Source organism: Salvelinus sp. IW2-2015, linkage group LG5 (assembly GCF_002910315.2).
Source record: "Salvelinus sp. IW2-2015 linkage group LG5, ASM291031v2, whole genome shotgun sequence".
NCBI lineage: Eukaryota > Metazoa > Chordata > Actinopteri > Salmoniformes > Salmonidae > Salvelinus > Salvelinus sp. IW2-2015.
In genome coordinates, this window is record NC_036844.1 from 27,749,786 (window position 1) to 27,765,087 (window position 15,302).

The window sequence follows — 15,302 nt, forward strand, 5'->3', positions numbered from 1 at the left end:
GGAGAATGCATCAGTCTGATGACTGAGGGGTATGAAAATGGAGCCTCATCACTGACACCAGATCTGCTGAACACAAATTTCAGCAGAGATGAGAAGACCTTGATGCTGAAAGCAACAATGGAATCTTAAAAGGCTTATTTATGAAGGCTTTTTCTTCCTGTCGGATTTTCTGTGTCAGGTAGTCCTGAGAGTGCTAGCTATCAACCTTGATGTAGTTCTGTCCTTGAGCTGTTCTTGTCTGTTTTGTATTATGTCATGTTTAATGTGGACCCCAGGAAGAGTAGCTGCTGCTTTCACAACAGCTAATGGGGATTCTAAAATACCAATACCTTCCAGGAATTGCAAAGGCGTTTCTAGCTCGTCATTTGTCTACCTCAAACTCTTTGTCTTAATTGGGGTCACATTGGCTCTAAATTAATCTGTTCTGTGTTGAGTTGGACTTCAAAACTTACAAAGTTTCAAATTGTTCTCAAGAGCATTCTCATTGTTCTCTAGTCTAGACATGCACAGTTTAGGGTTTACAGGTATTCTATCCCTAAACAGGGCCCTTCTACTATAGCAAAAATGTAATCTGACTCTAAAGGGCTTCATTGACAAAATCCCGAACTATCCCTTTAAGATTGGAACAGCCTTTACACTCCCTGGGAAGACTTCTGGTCATCACTAGTTACCACAGCCACAAAGTCATAAACCCCGCCCATTTATACAATTTATCGTAATGTGATTTTAAACCTTAACCACACTGCTAATCTTAAATTAAGACCAAAACGCAAGCTTTTGTTTTCATGAATTTTTATGCTGTGGTAACTAGTGGAAACCCTCCCTGGCTGAAAACCAATCTAGTCCGGTTTACTGGGTCAGCTGATGTGCGGCGTTGATCTCTCTCTCTATATAACGTCCTGGGGCCTGTTGCACAAAAGTAGAATTAAGACATCCGGGATAAATGACTCAGCTGAGCTCAATGAAGCCAAAACATGTGCGTCCAGGCTTAATTGGTTGCACAAAGACCAAGCCAGGATGAGCAGACACGGATTCATTAAGCAAGGTGAAACCAATCCTGGATAGTGCGCGCTCACGGCTCCTCAAATAGACCCCGCCACAGTCACAGATTAACTGATTTACCATGGCAACTAGAGCCGCGTACTTTTCCCCGTCGGAAGCACAAATCCTCATGGAGGCATACGAGGAGGTAAAATATATTAATTAAGAAGAAAGGCACACCCGCACAGTGAAAAAGCAAAGAGAAAAAGCGTGGCAAAGTATTGCAGACCGCCTGAATGCGTAAGTAGTGCACAATTACACACTCACCGCTCCGCTGAAACATCACAATTACAATTCAAATATTTAATTCACATCTCCAAAATGCAGTTGTACTGTAATTATGAACGGTTAAATTTTTAATTGAAATGCACTGCAGATATGAGTGAATTGTGTAAAGTAACTCCATCACACTGTATAAAGCTATGATACATTTTTGATATTTTTACTGAAAACAAGACAAAAATACCAAGTAATTTTTTGCAGTGTGACTCCATTAAATGGTGTGTGGTGTGTGTTGTGTGTGTGTGTGTGTGTAGATTAAAACATGAACGGGCCAAAACGGACATGGCAGCAGTCAAAATCAAATACAAGAACATTCTGCAGAATGGTATGTCCGACTAATATTTAACAAAGCACAAGCATATATTTGTACCCAGAAGGTGCCTGCTCACACATTGTCTGTACTGTTTTAGCAGTGAAAAAGAATACCCACAGACAAGGCACGGGTGTGGGTCACCAAAGGCTGACCTTACCCCAGCAGAGGACATGGCCTTGGAGCTAAATAAAGGCAGGCCCGTCTTAAGAGGGGACCTGGGGGGAAAGAGACGAGCATAGGTTCCTCCCAAGATGCCACCCGCTTCATTCAAGGTATGTCCTTCCATCTCTACATGGATACAACACATTCATATTGAATCAATTTGGACTGTCTGACTTTGGTTTACCTATTGCCTTGCAGTGTCTGGCAGCACTGTGTCCTGTTAGAGCCACCAGCACAAGCACCCAGACGATGCTGATCCAGTGAGTACTCCATCAAAGGCATACTGTAGGCCTGGCATGTCTTGTCTACTAGCTTCAATATGAATCCGATTAAATGTGATAGGGTGAAGGCCCCAGTGCAGCAGCAACAGCACATGATGGAGACGATGATGAGGAGGAGACCATCTCTCTGGATTCCAGAAGGCATGAGGTATCATGTTAAGACTGTGAAAGTACTATTTACTCTCAAATGGTGAGGAGTCCTCATCAAAATCAAAAAATCTAATTTCTTTTACAGGACCCAGATGCTATACAGTGGAAAACCAGCCTGGCAACATAGTGCGTATTAATAAAAGGACACCACATCCTGCCAAATTCCAGCTGCGCTATTGTATTGTGTTCACAGAGTCACAAGCTATCAGAAAGTTGTATGGCAACCACCTCCGGCGCAAATAGAACTGGCAGACATGACATTCAGTACAAGAAGAAAAAGATGGAAAATCTTGCACTGGAGTCTGAAATAAAAAAGGACAATTAGGAAACTGGACCTTGAATAAAAAAAACTTGAGAGGGAGGTGGAATATGCCTTCAATGTACACTGTATGCTAACTGTAACACAAATGTATTAATCTATTTTTTCTTTCCTCCCCCAGCTCCAAGAAGATGACACAGCTCAAAATAAAAATTGGTATATTCTCGTAAAGTCAAGTGAGCCATGACATATGAGCTCTTATTGTGAGCACACAGGACGGTGGCATCTTTCTAAGGTTTCTTTTATTTTCCCAGCAATCAGTACAACCAAGTCATCGTTATAAGGCATCGCCCTCTTTTGCCACCCCCCAGCACCAGGTGTGGCCACTAGCCTATATGAAGGCCCAAAATTGTGTGTTCCTTTCTGCTCTGACAATGGCATGCCCATTCGTGCGGAGATGTGGTGGATGAAGAAGCACTTGTGCTGAGGAGAGCCTTCAGGCGGAGAAAGGGTCTTCAGGGACCGTTGGACCCACTGGCCTTCCCTGATGACCATCTATATGAAAGATACAGGTTTTCTGCAGATGGCATCAGGTATCTATGCAGACTACTGGGTCCCAGGATTAAGCACCGCACTGCACGGAGCCATGCACTGAGGTGGAGCAAATGGTTTGTGTGGCCTTGCGCTTTTTTGCTAGTGGAGCCTTCCTGTACTCAGTGGGGGATGCAGAACAGCTGAACAAGGCCACAATTTGCCGCACAATAAGGAGTGTGTGTCTGGCTATCAAAGCATTAGCAGATGTCTTCATCCCCTTCCCTGGCCACAGAAGACTCTGTGACATCAAAGAGCTACCACATCGCCCTGGGCTAGTCATAACACAAGGACATGAAGAGAAATTAAATTTCCAAATAAATAGGAAATAGAGAATTATGTAGTTGGTTTTCAAATACAAAAGTTTTCGACGATTGGATACTTTAAAACGCGACTTTTACGTGAAGGATAACATTGAGAATAGTCCACGTTGCAGATAAATCAAAATTGTGCCGCTCGATCTTGAAAAAAAATAAACATATTTATATATATATTCGGTGCGCGGACACCATAGTTGCTAGGGAGTGCAGTGTCCTGTTTAAAATCTAAACCAAAGCGGATTGATACACAATTTGAAGCGGAAAAGGGCGCGTAGGACTACAAAATTTGATTATCATATTTACAAAGTCGTTGTTAGGTACAGTAGATAGTACGATCAAATCAACATATCAAAATGGTAAGTTCCCTTTGCTGTATATTTTTTTAATTAAATACACATTTTGGATGAATATAATTGGCTAAACAAATGCATGTCATTTGTTTAGCCAGGTACAGTACTAGAGCAATCTAGCTAGCTGGCTAGCAAGCTACACTACATGGCTAGCTAATGTGTTGGCTTGGTTGTTTTCTAACTGGGCGATTGATTAGCTATTTAGCTAAGCACAGCAGACTGTTGGTTACTCACAACATTATGATGATGGCTAAAGAGATACAGTAACGTTAATTACATGTATTATCAATGTGGTAGCTAGTTAGATCTGCGTCAATCCAAGGTTAATGTTAATAAGGTTAATGTTAGTTGTGTCCGACACAGACAACTAGTTCCGCTACGACGAGGAAACTAACTACTGTAACGTTAGCTAAAGTTAGTATGGCTGTTTGTCAAAACTATCCACCTTGGCTGGCGTCTTTGTTCCACATTAACATTCGATAGTATTCCAGGCTAGTTAATTTACCTATACAGTCGCTAGTTAACTCGTTTTGTGTAGTTGACTATTTTGGCTAGCCAGGTAGTTAACGCTAGCTAGCTGGACCTGAGAGCTGGTCATGGCTAGAAAGTATCTAGCTTTCTTCAAATTAACGTCCAATGTGACTTTTCGTAACAAACTAGGATCATTTATGCAGGAGGTTCGGTAAATTAAAGTAACAGGTTAGGATAATTTGGTTAGGGTTACCTAAAATATTTTTTTTACGTTAACTTTATTAAAGTTGGGAATTGATGGAAATMATGTAAAAATGTAACACTAGCCACTTTAAACAATGCCACTTAATATGTTTACATACCCTACATTACTCATCTCATATGTATATACTGTACTCTATACCATCTACTGCATCTTGCCTATGCCGTTCTGTACCATCATTCATTCATATATCTTTATGTACATATTCTTTATCCCTTTACACTTGTGTGTATAAGGTAGTAGTTGTGGAATTGTTAAATTACTCGTTGGTTATTACTGCATTGTCGGCACTAGAAGCACAAGCATTTCGCTACACTCGCATTAACGTCTGCTAACCATGTGTATGTGACAAATAAAATTTGATTTGATTTGAGCTGGATCGCTTATAGACATGAACGTAACATCTGGAATTTGTCGGTTAGCATTGTGTCTATTTAACAGTTGGGTTCCTCAACGTGTTGTAATCTAACGTTAGCTTCTTCAATGTCTTCCGAACTTGGTGAAGCAACGTTACTATATATTGTTCTGGCTAATTTCAGTTCCAGTGGGATATCCCCTGATCCAATGTGTTGCTTTCTAGGGCACTGTACGGCAGCCTGATCAAACATTGGGGCAAATATGGTGCAAGACGGAATCATTTTTAGACAGAACATCACTTGCTAGCACGCTAGCTAGCTAATAATGCGATGTTGCAACTGAAGAAGGATGTATAGATAGATAGCCATGTGTTCTACATGGTAGCTAACGCTCGTTACTTATACCTTTTCCTGGGTAATTTTTATGCAGCCTATGATTATATATGGTAATTACTATTGGGTTAGAATATTGTGGGTGGCATTTGAAAGAAATTAGGTATAGTTTCTTCAAGTGCAAAAAAGGGGAATCCAAAATCAAAAGGTGTCATTCATGATATAGTTTTTTGCTTTCAGGCAGATCAACTGACAGAGGAACAAATTGCTGGTAAGATGGCTGTATTTGCTCAAACCTTACCAAGAAGTTTAGATGCTTTAGTCAGCATTATGGATGTGGAGAGTGACCTTCTACATTTTTTTCATTCAGAGTTCAAAGAAGCCTTCTCGCTGTTCGATAAAGATGGAGATGGCACCATCACCACCAAAGAGCTGGGCACAGTGATGCGCTCGCTGGGACAGAACCCCACAGAGGCCGAGCTGCAGGACATGATAAATGAGGTGGATGCTGATGGTGAGAGACTTACAAACACTAGCACAAATGCTCTCCATCTCTCCCCCTCAGATTAACACACACAYATGCAGACTATGCACACAATGGAGGGTGTTGATAATGTTCTGATGCAATATCTGATTGGGATGAAAGACCTACTACATTGTAAAAAAAAATAAAAACCGTTCCTGTGACAGCATTTTTCTGTAATCCACAGGAAATGGAACCATTGACTTCCCTGAGTTCCTGACCATGATGGCGAGGAAGATGAAGGACACTGACAGTGAGGAGGAAATCAGAGAAGCTTTCAGAGTCTTTGACAAGGTCAGCTAAACTGAGGAATGGAAGACTTTTCGATTATCTTAACGTGGCAAGTCATAGTAGTGCAAATATTAACCAATGCGTTTCATCACTCCCAATAGCTCTGTCTCAAACCTCTCCAGAGTTTCAAAATTCATAATTKTTTTTCTTTTAATATTCAGGAATTGCTCAGTAATAAGATCTGCATGTTAGTTAACAATAAATTCAAACCCAAAAAATGAATCAATTTCTTGTTGCAGGACGGTAACGGCTATATCAGTGCTGCAGAGCTGCGTCACGTTATGACAAACCTCGGTGAGAAACTGACAGACGAGGAGGTGGATGAGATGATCCGGGAGGCTGATATCGATGGAGATGGACAGGTCAACTACGAAGGTCAGTTTTCCAGTCTTCTCTCTATCTAGTCTTACACTTACGTTAACCTGAACAACATTGTATATTAGTCAGACAATTTAATTGTCCGTTCACAAGCCAAGAAAAGTACAAAACGAATGCTGTCACCCAATTTAATCCATTCAACAACATGCATTCTAGCTTGCCTTGTTTTGTCGTCATAGCAATATATAAAGCAGATTGTTTTATGTATTAGTGCTGCAGTTAGACAACGTTGTTCTCAATCTTCTGTTTGGGCAAGATGGAGTTGCTGAGTCAATTGTTACTGTAAAAAGGAACATTTATTTTTGACCACCACATTCCCTTTGATTATATCAGTGTTGGTAATCCTTCTGTTAGACAGGCGTTGCTCTGCTACTTATATTTCCTAGTGTCCATTTTGTGTAATTTGTTATCCTGTTTAATGGTTTTAAAAGGCAACAAATGTCACTGCAAGTTATATTGCAATAATTAAATGTTTGGAAAATGGCTCCATATTATGAACTGTGTGCACAGATGGAGCAAACTGTCGGGCCATGCTCATGAAAAGGTAAAACATTGAAGAACGTAATGAATGGCAGGCAGCTGCAGAAATACTTTTGATTTTCACATCACGATATCGAAGTGTCCTCAGCCTTGCTCTCAACCACCACTCGAGGCAAGGATAACAGAATACAGCGCTGATGAAAAATTAAACATGGCATTATACCACAATTATTTGTGATACTAATGAACAGCCCCTTCAAAAACTTGCACATCAATTCGCAGTCTAATTCCGTTAACTCGTGGTTGTGGAGATGGCTCCCAAATATTTGTAATAAAATAAACTTTAAATCACTGTCTCAAATATGGTCAGGCTCAATTCCTGTTGGGTATTGCATTTCTTCCGTGCTTGATATTTTGGAGACACATTAGGCCACATTTTTGGGTTCAGCTGTTCTTTGGGTTCCTCTTGTGCCGTGTGTCGTTCACTTGTCAGCTAAGACACAAGTGGTATCTTAGAATGTAAAGAATGGATAACCATTTGCCAATGTATGCCTCCTCCGTCCTCCTCCAAATGTTGGTTCCAATCTTGTCTTTCAGAATTTGTGCAGATGATGACGGCAAAATAATACCATAAACCCAAAAGAACCCTTCACCACAAGATCAAACAGTGGGCAACACACTGTCAACACTCGACTGTCCTTTTAATTTTTTTGCTTTGCATTTGGTTGCTTTCCCCCTTTGTCCATTTCGCTTGATTCAGACTCATCTGCATAATCTGTTTTCTTTCATTGTTCCTCTCTTATGCTCTTTTCTTTGACATTTTCTGTTTTCTCTCAAGTAAAATATTTATTTACATAAACATATACTAAAATTGTCGAAACAAACGTGAACAATTTCAAGCTAAAATATATACGGGAAGAGAAATGCATGCTGTGTTACTTTGGGAATATTTTTGTGCTACTCTGCTTGCATTGTTTTTTGTTTATTACATGGGCTATCCTCGTGCAATTTACGGTTGTAGATATTTGCTATCTTTTAAAGTGCAAAAGATTAACATGATGGAAYGTGACAGAATTTTAACAATAAAATGGACCGTAATGTACTTCATGTGTGTATGCGCATGTTTTGGTGAATTTTTTTATATGTACATTTGGGTATAGCAGAAATGGTTGTCCAAGGACTCCCCTGTGCAGTGCTGTAATTAATGTTAATTGGTTTCCCTAATGAATATGCCCCTGGTCTTTCTGTTCAGCACCACCAGTCTCGTTTGAAATGATTTATGCTATTTTAACAATCAAGTAATGATTTCATGTACATTTCACTTATGCGTAAAGATGTAAGGCATTACAATTTTTCAATGGTTATGACATAAGTGGCAATGAACTTCAAACCTGCTCTGAACAATTTCATGTACTATTAGGATATTAATTCCCCAAGCAAATGCCACTCACCTTGTAATTGTGGTTTTAAAGGAACCCTGTACAAGAAAATACATTTCCCGGTCTATTTTTGAAAATGTTACCTGTGGAAGGGTGAATACAAGTTGTTTGAGAGTCTGCTGCTTGTGGTTTTGTACTGAACTTGTGTGTGATTGACGTCATGGTCTGTGTTGTCGCTGTCCTACCTATCTGATCATACCATATTGCATATTTAACTCGACAACGTTTCATGTCATCCATATTTTAGGTTTCCCCTCCCATTCCTCAGTTTACTTTTTTACTGTCCATAAATGTTCTCTTTCTGTTAATGATCTATGTTGAAGACTTTGCCAGTTTAGTTGTCATGTTCTTTCCCCTGCCCTTTAAAGTGGAGTTATTTGGAGGAGAATGAGAGATTATGCATTCCATTGCTAATTAAACTCTTAGACCAGTGTTTCTATACCAAGATTCCTGCCTTATATTTACAGTGCATTTAAAACGTATTCAGACCCCTTGACTTTTGACATTTTGTTACGTTACAGCCTTATTCTAAAATGTAATGTTTTTTCTCATCAATCTACGCAATACCCCATAATGACTAAGCAAAAATAGGTTTTCAGATATATTGTTTACATAAGTATTCAGACCCTTTGCTATGAGACTTGAAATTGAGCTCAGATTTATCCTGTTTCCATTGATCATCCTTGAGGTGTTTCTACAACTTGACTGGAGTCCACCTGTGGTAAATTATATTGATTGGACATGATTTAGAATGGCGCACACACCTGTGTGTGTGTATATATATATATATATACACTGCTCAAAAAAATAAAGGGAACACTTACACAACACAATGTAACTCCAAGTCAATCACACTTCTGTGAAATAAAACTGTCCACTTAGGAAGCAACACTGATTGACAATAAATTTCACATGCTGTTGTGCAAATGGAATAGACAAAAGGTGGAAATTATAGGGCAATTAGCAAGACACCCCCAATAAAGGAGTGATTCTGCAGGTGGTGACCACAGACCACTTCTCAGTTCCTATGCTTCCTGGCTGATGTTTTGGTCACTTTTGAATGCTGGCGGTGCTCTCACTCTAGTGGTAGCATGAGACGGAGTCTACAACCCACACAAGTGGCTCAGGTAGTGCAGCTCATCCAGGATGGCACATCAATGCGAGCTGTGGCAAGAAGGTTTGCTGTGTCTGTCAGCGTAGTGTCCAGAGCATGGAGGCGCTACCAGGAGACAGGCCAGTACATCAGGAGACGTGGAGGAGGGCAACAACCCAGCAGCAGGACCGCTACCTCTGCTTTTGTGCAAGGAGGAGCACTGCCAGAGCCCTGCAAAATGACCTCCAGCAGGCCACAAATGTGCATGTGTCTGCTCAAACGGTCAGAAACAGACTCCATGAGGGTGGTATGAGGGCCCGACGTCCACAGGTGGGGGTTGTGCTTACAGCCCAACACCTGTCTCTTATACACATCTAGATGTGTATAAGAGACAGTATATACACTGCTCAAAAAAATAAAGGGAACACTTACACAACACAATGTAACTCCAAGTCAATCACACTTCTGTGAAATAAAACTGTCCACTTAGGAAGCAACACTGATTGACAATAAATTTCACATGCTGTTGTGCAAATGGAATAGACAAAAGGTGGAAATTATAGGCAATTAGCAAGACACCCCCAATAAAGATACCAAAACATCTGACCAAAACATCAGCCAGGAAGCATAGGAACTGAGAAGTGGTCTGTGGTCACCACCTGCAGAACCACTCCTTTATTGGGGGTGTCTTGCTAATTGCCTATAATTTCAACCTTTTGTCTATTCCATTTGCACAACAGCATGTGAAATGTATTGTCAATCAGTGTTGCTTCCTAAGTGGACAGTTTGATTTCACAGAAGTGTGATTGACTTGGAGTTACATTGTGTTGTTTAAGTGTTCCTTTTATTTTTTTGAGCAGTGTATATAGATAAGATCCCACAGTTGACAGTGCATGTCAGTGCAAAATCAAGCCATGAGGTTGAATGAATTGTCTGTAGAGCTCCAAGACAGGATTGTGACGAGGGACAAATCTGGGGAAGGGTAGCAAAAAATGTCTGCAGCATGGAAGGTCCCCAAGAACACAGTGGCCTCCATCATTCTTAAATGGAAGAAAGTTGGAACCACCAAGACTCTTCCTAGAGTTGGCCGCCCAGCCAAACTGAGTAATCAGGGAAGAAGGGCCAAGAACCTGGTAGTCACTGACAGAGCTCTCTGTGGAGATGGTAGCACCTTCTAGATGGACAAACATCTCTGCAGCACTCCACAATCAGGCCTTTATGTTAGTGGCCAGACGGAAGACACTCCTCAGTAAAAGGCACATGACCGCCTGCTTGGAGTTTGCCAAAAGGCACCTAAAGACTCTAAGACCATTAGAAACAAGATTCTCTGGTCTGACGAAACTAAGATTGAACTCTTTGGCCTGAATGCCAAGCGTCACTTCTGGTGGAGACCTGGCACCAGTCCTACGGTGAAGCATGGTGGTGGCAGCATCATGCTGTGGTGATGTTTTTCAGTGGCAGGGACTGGGAGACTAGCCAGGATCGATGGAAAGATGAACAGAGCAAAGTACAGAGCGATCATTGATGAAAACCTGCTACAGAGCGCTCAGAAACTCAGACTGGGGCGAAGGTTTACCTTCCAGCAGGACAACGACCCTAAGCACACAGCAAAGTCAACGCAGAAGTTGCTATGGGACAAGTCTATGAATGTCCTTGAGTGGCCCAGCCAGAGCCCGGACTTGAACCCGATAGAACATCTCTGGAGAGACCTGAAAATAGCTGGGCAGCAGCTCTCACCATCCAACCTGACAGAGCTTGAGAAGATCTGCAGAGAAGAATGGAATAAACTCCCCAAGTCAGGTGTGCCAAGCTTGTAGCTTCATACCCAAGAAGACTCYAGGCTGTAATCGCTACAAAAGYTGTAAATATGATATTTGCAAAAAATTCTAACAGTTTTTGCTTTGTGATTATGGGGTATTGTGTGAAGATTGATGGGGGAAAAATACTATTTAATCCATTTTAGAATATGGCTGTAATGTAACAAAATGTAGAATAAGTGAAGGGTTCTGAGAACTTTGAATGCACTGTACATCTTTTTTAAATGTAGAATGAATAACAGTGCAATGTTATAATTACTCCAAAAAAATCACCATTTGTGTTTCACAGTGCTGTGTGGTATTAGCTGGCTGTTTTATGATAAACCCCTTGCACAATTCCTCTACCCCGTCAACCAATAGCTGAACAGGTGCGTGTGTGTATTGATTGACGTCGGGTATTACGAATAGCACACATTAATTCCAAACATTAGCCAGGGGTGTAATCCTTAGTACAAACAGTTGCAAAACGTTACGTTTTGAAACTTAAAGGAGAATTTCTATTGGACAAATTTAGGTAAGTCTCTCCATGTTTCGTTTCGTTTGCGAAACGTTTTACAACAGAATCAGTGGAAAGAATACACCCCTTGAAACTAAATTGACGTAATGAACAAGCTAACCAATAGCAGGTAGCCAAGGGGTGGGCGAGTCGTTGAATGGGTTTAAATGTCTTATCTCAATAGACAGCTAGCTAGTCATTCTAACACCAGACTTTCTTCAGCCAACAAGGAGGACAGTTAGCTAGGGTGCACAGAAAAATCAGAAGAGCCACATGCACTGAGGTAGACCACAGTACCCAGCTAGATCAAATTACGCGGATTGAAGAGAAGACCGAACTGCCAGTGACAGTCAAAAGCGCCACACCAACACCCATGCTAATGTCAGATAGCCACTGAACATTAGCTGGGAGACTTTAAAGCCTCAGTGATTCACGCGTTCTACTGTAGACTTGAGACCGTAAGGTAAGTTTTTATTTTTGCATTACGAGTCTTGGAGAAAAATAGACAATTTGGGCGTTGTTTTTGTTGCTTATCCCGTGGTAGTTGGCCAATATCCATCCATCTAACTATTTTTTTACATGCAGGTCCAGAGCTGCTAACTAGTTAGTTCACAGTTGGTTGGCTAGCTAGCTAGTTAGCTATGCCAGCTACTGTAGCCCTTTCTGCATGCAAGTTAGTTGGCTGTGAGGTGGCTGCATACTAAGTACCGAGCAAAAGTGGACAATCCAGCCGACGACCCCCCCCCCCCCCAAAAAAAATAAAAAATAAATAAATAATGGTGACATTTCCACATAGCTAGCCATTTAGAAATATCCGCGACAATGCCCTTTTGGACTCTAGTAAAAACTAGTAATGCACCTATTCGCTATCTTCTGACTGACAAATAATACACCGAATGGACGTCAAACGTGAAAACATTGATTGAGATTGGTTTGTTTGCTCTATCAGTGAAGAACCTTGACTTTGTTGCACCAAGCACTGGTGAATCGGTCAAGAGTTCAGTGGAACAGCAACTGTCTAGACAGGTTAATTCATGTGCATGTTGTATCTGTGGGAATGTCTGGAAAGGTTTCTCTTATAAAATCTAGTTTATAACATGCAACTACGTATAACTTTTGGACTCTTGTTGACTCATTCTGATATAGACCTAGCAGTGTTTTTCAATTATTGTCCTCGGGACCCATGAGGTGTGTAGACAAGTCCGAGGTGCAGGCCAGAACCTTGGCTTGGGTATGCAGGACCAGTCTGAAGAACACTGCGGTGGCATAGCCTTTAGTGCATTAGTGTCCCAACCATCTATTGTGACATTTCCTTATGGTTTCTACTTTTTTCATATCTTACCAACTGCTGTCCATGCCTAATAAATCCGACTGATACCAGCTTTCTGGTATTGGCCGTGGTATATTGGCTATATACCGCAAACCCCCGAGATGCCTTACTGCTATTATAAACTAGTTACCAATGTAATCAGAACAGTAAAAAAAAATGTTTGTCATACTTGTGGTATATGGTCTGATATACCACAGCTTTCAGCCATTCAGCATTCAGGGCTCTAACCACACTGTTTCTGAACTGAAATAAAGCACTGCAAACACTTGAAGTGTACTTACAAATCAGATTGTTGCACGAAATCACATTTGTACTTACTCTGCTGGTTGTCTGTGCGGTTTGTCTTTATTCGGGTCAAAATTTGAGAAAATAGCCATAGCAATAGAATTACTTACTGAACTTTTTAGCGTGCTGTTACTGCCATTGATATTTCTATCACCTGGCACATGTGCAAAACCATGTAAATACCTGCAAGACTTCAGTTAGTACGCATACATGAAGGCTACTTCTGTCTTGTCACCTAAGGTGCCGTAGGTGACAAGTCATAATAGCCACACAGACACCTGCATTTTGAAGTTGGTTTAATAATACTTTCCCGTGGATAAATTTCCACAGGCAGAAATCAGCTGACAATGGGTAGAGTAAGTTCAAATTTTATGTACATTTTGCAACAGATGGGACATATAGGTTTGTCAATACAAAACTAGCTTTGGGACTATAGCTGTCCCTACATTTTCAGTCTGCAACATTGCTAGACTTGGTTTTTGAAAGTCATGGTTGCCGATGGCATTTAGGCCTAGGTTCAAGTTACCCTTGCCAGGCTTACAGCTTACTAAACACATCGCTAGGAAAGAGACTACGTTCAAATATGGCATGCTCTTCGTGCTAGCCTTTTTGTTTTCCACCTGCAGTGTATTTGCATGTACTGTCTTAAGTGTGATTCCGGCTGATCAATCCCTTTAACAGCATACTTTGGGATTTTGGCAATGAAGCCTTTATCTACTTTCCCAGTCGGATGACCTAGTGGATAACATTTTTATGTCTGTGGTAGTTAGCAACTTCAAACTGCACTTTCCTCATTGCCAAAATCTAGAAGTATCCCTTTAAAGGAGAAGTTAACTTTACATTTTGACATTGAAAAAAAAAAATCAGTATTTTGGATGTAAATGGCATGTTAAAGAAGAGTCCAGACTTTTTTTTGCAATTTTACTTGAACTTCGATTAACTAATTTTTGCTTGTTCTGCAGTGCCAGGGCATGGATAAAACATGCACAAAAGCTCCAAAAACACCCAAATGCATCGAAACAGCAATGCTCTCAGTATAGTGATGCAGGTCTTGTAGTTGTATGTGAAATTGTCATTCTGAGCGATATCTGCATTGATATATTCCATTTTGTGCCATTCGCGTGATTTCCCCTATCCACTTGTGACACTTCTCTGTGTAGCATGAGTACTCGGAAAAGTATGGCTTGAGTCGCACAAAATGGTATATAACGTTGCGGCTGAAGTTTGGGATCACACATATAATATGTACAACATCTAAAGACCTGAATCACTGCTGAGTGCGTTGCAGTTCTAAAATGAGATACTTGGGTGTTTTTGGAGCTTTTATTGTTTAATCCACTCCCTGGCACTGCAGAATGAGCATAAGGAAGTCCATCGCTGGTTGGGGTACATTTTTCAAAACCAATCAAAAACAATAGTGTGTGGACTTTTCTATAACATGCCATTTACATCCAMACTGCAGGTTTGGTTAAAAAAAAGGTCACTTTTCCTATTTCATATAGCTGGATCTATGCAACATGTCCTTGTACTCCACTCAAGCTTTGATCTTTTGACGTTTGAAAATATCTCTTTGGCAAATATTGCTTAATTGAGCAGGGATTATTGTTGCAGAAATCTGTCCAGCTACCATGTCAAAGGTAGGCTTCCTGCAACACTTCTATTAGGTCAGGTCATTCTCATATGTTTAATGGTAGTCTACGACATTGACTCCTTGTACTACAATTGTGTAGTTACTGTAAAGATTATTGCGGGCAAATCGTGAAGAAAATAAAATGCGTTTCACCTACTCACCATGTTTCCAGAATCTAAAATGAATTGTTGAATGTAGGTGTTTGTTGTGAAGAGCATGTCGGATCTGTTCCAGATGAGTTGATAAAGTTGAGGCTTTGTTTCTTCAACACCGCTTCCATACCTCATGTATGTTTATAACTGCATGGTGGGGTTGTTTACCCAACAACAACCTCAACTTGCTACACTTGCACTCTGGTTCTATTCAGTG

General features: G+C 40.7%; 2 protein-coding genes across 3 annotated transcripts in view; both read left to right on the forward strand.

Annotated features, from left to right (window-relative positions):
• The first annotated feature begins 3,367 nt into the window (after nt 1-3,367).
• Nucleotides 3,368-7,945, forward strand: LOC111964166 (calmodulin-1). 2 transcript variants are annotated; one of them, XM_023987924.2, is made up of 6 exons: nt 3,368-3,755; nt 5,412-5,442; nt 5,542-5,685; nt 5,882-5,988; nt 6,225-6,360; nt 7,441-7,945. In XM_023987924.2, the coding sequence occupies exons 1-6, from the start codon at nt 3,753-3,755 to the stop codon at nt 7,467-7,469; spliced, it is 450 nt and encodes a 149-aa protein (XP_023843692.1). In that variant the 5' UTR covers nt 3,368-3,752; the 3' UTR covers nt 7,470-7,945. The 2 variants fall into 2 exon arrangements, with proteins under 2 accessions (XP_023843692.1, XP_023843694.1); XM_023987926.2 differs by lacking the exon at nt 3,368-3,755 and adding an exon at nt 3,892-4,163.
• A 3,936-nt stretch (nt 7,946-11,881) lies between these two features.
• The window catches only part of LOC111964167 (pyruvate carboxylase, mitochondrial), a 116,668-nt gene continuing 113,247 nt past the window's right edge, over nt 11,882-15,302 (forward strand). The window contains exon 1 of the mRNA XM_023987927.2: nt 11,882-12,151. The gene's annotated coding sequence lies outside the window, so the exon portion shown is untranslated. The remainder of the gene's footprint in view (nt 12,152-15,302) is intronic.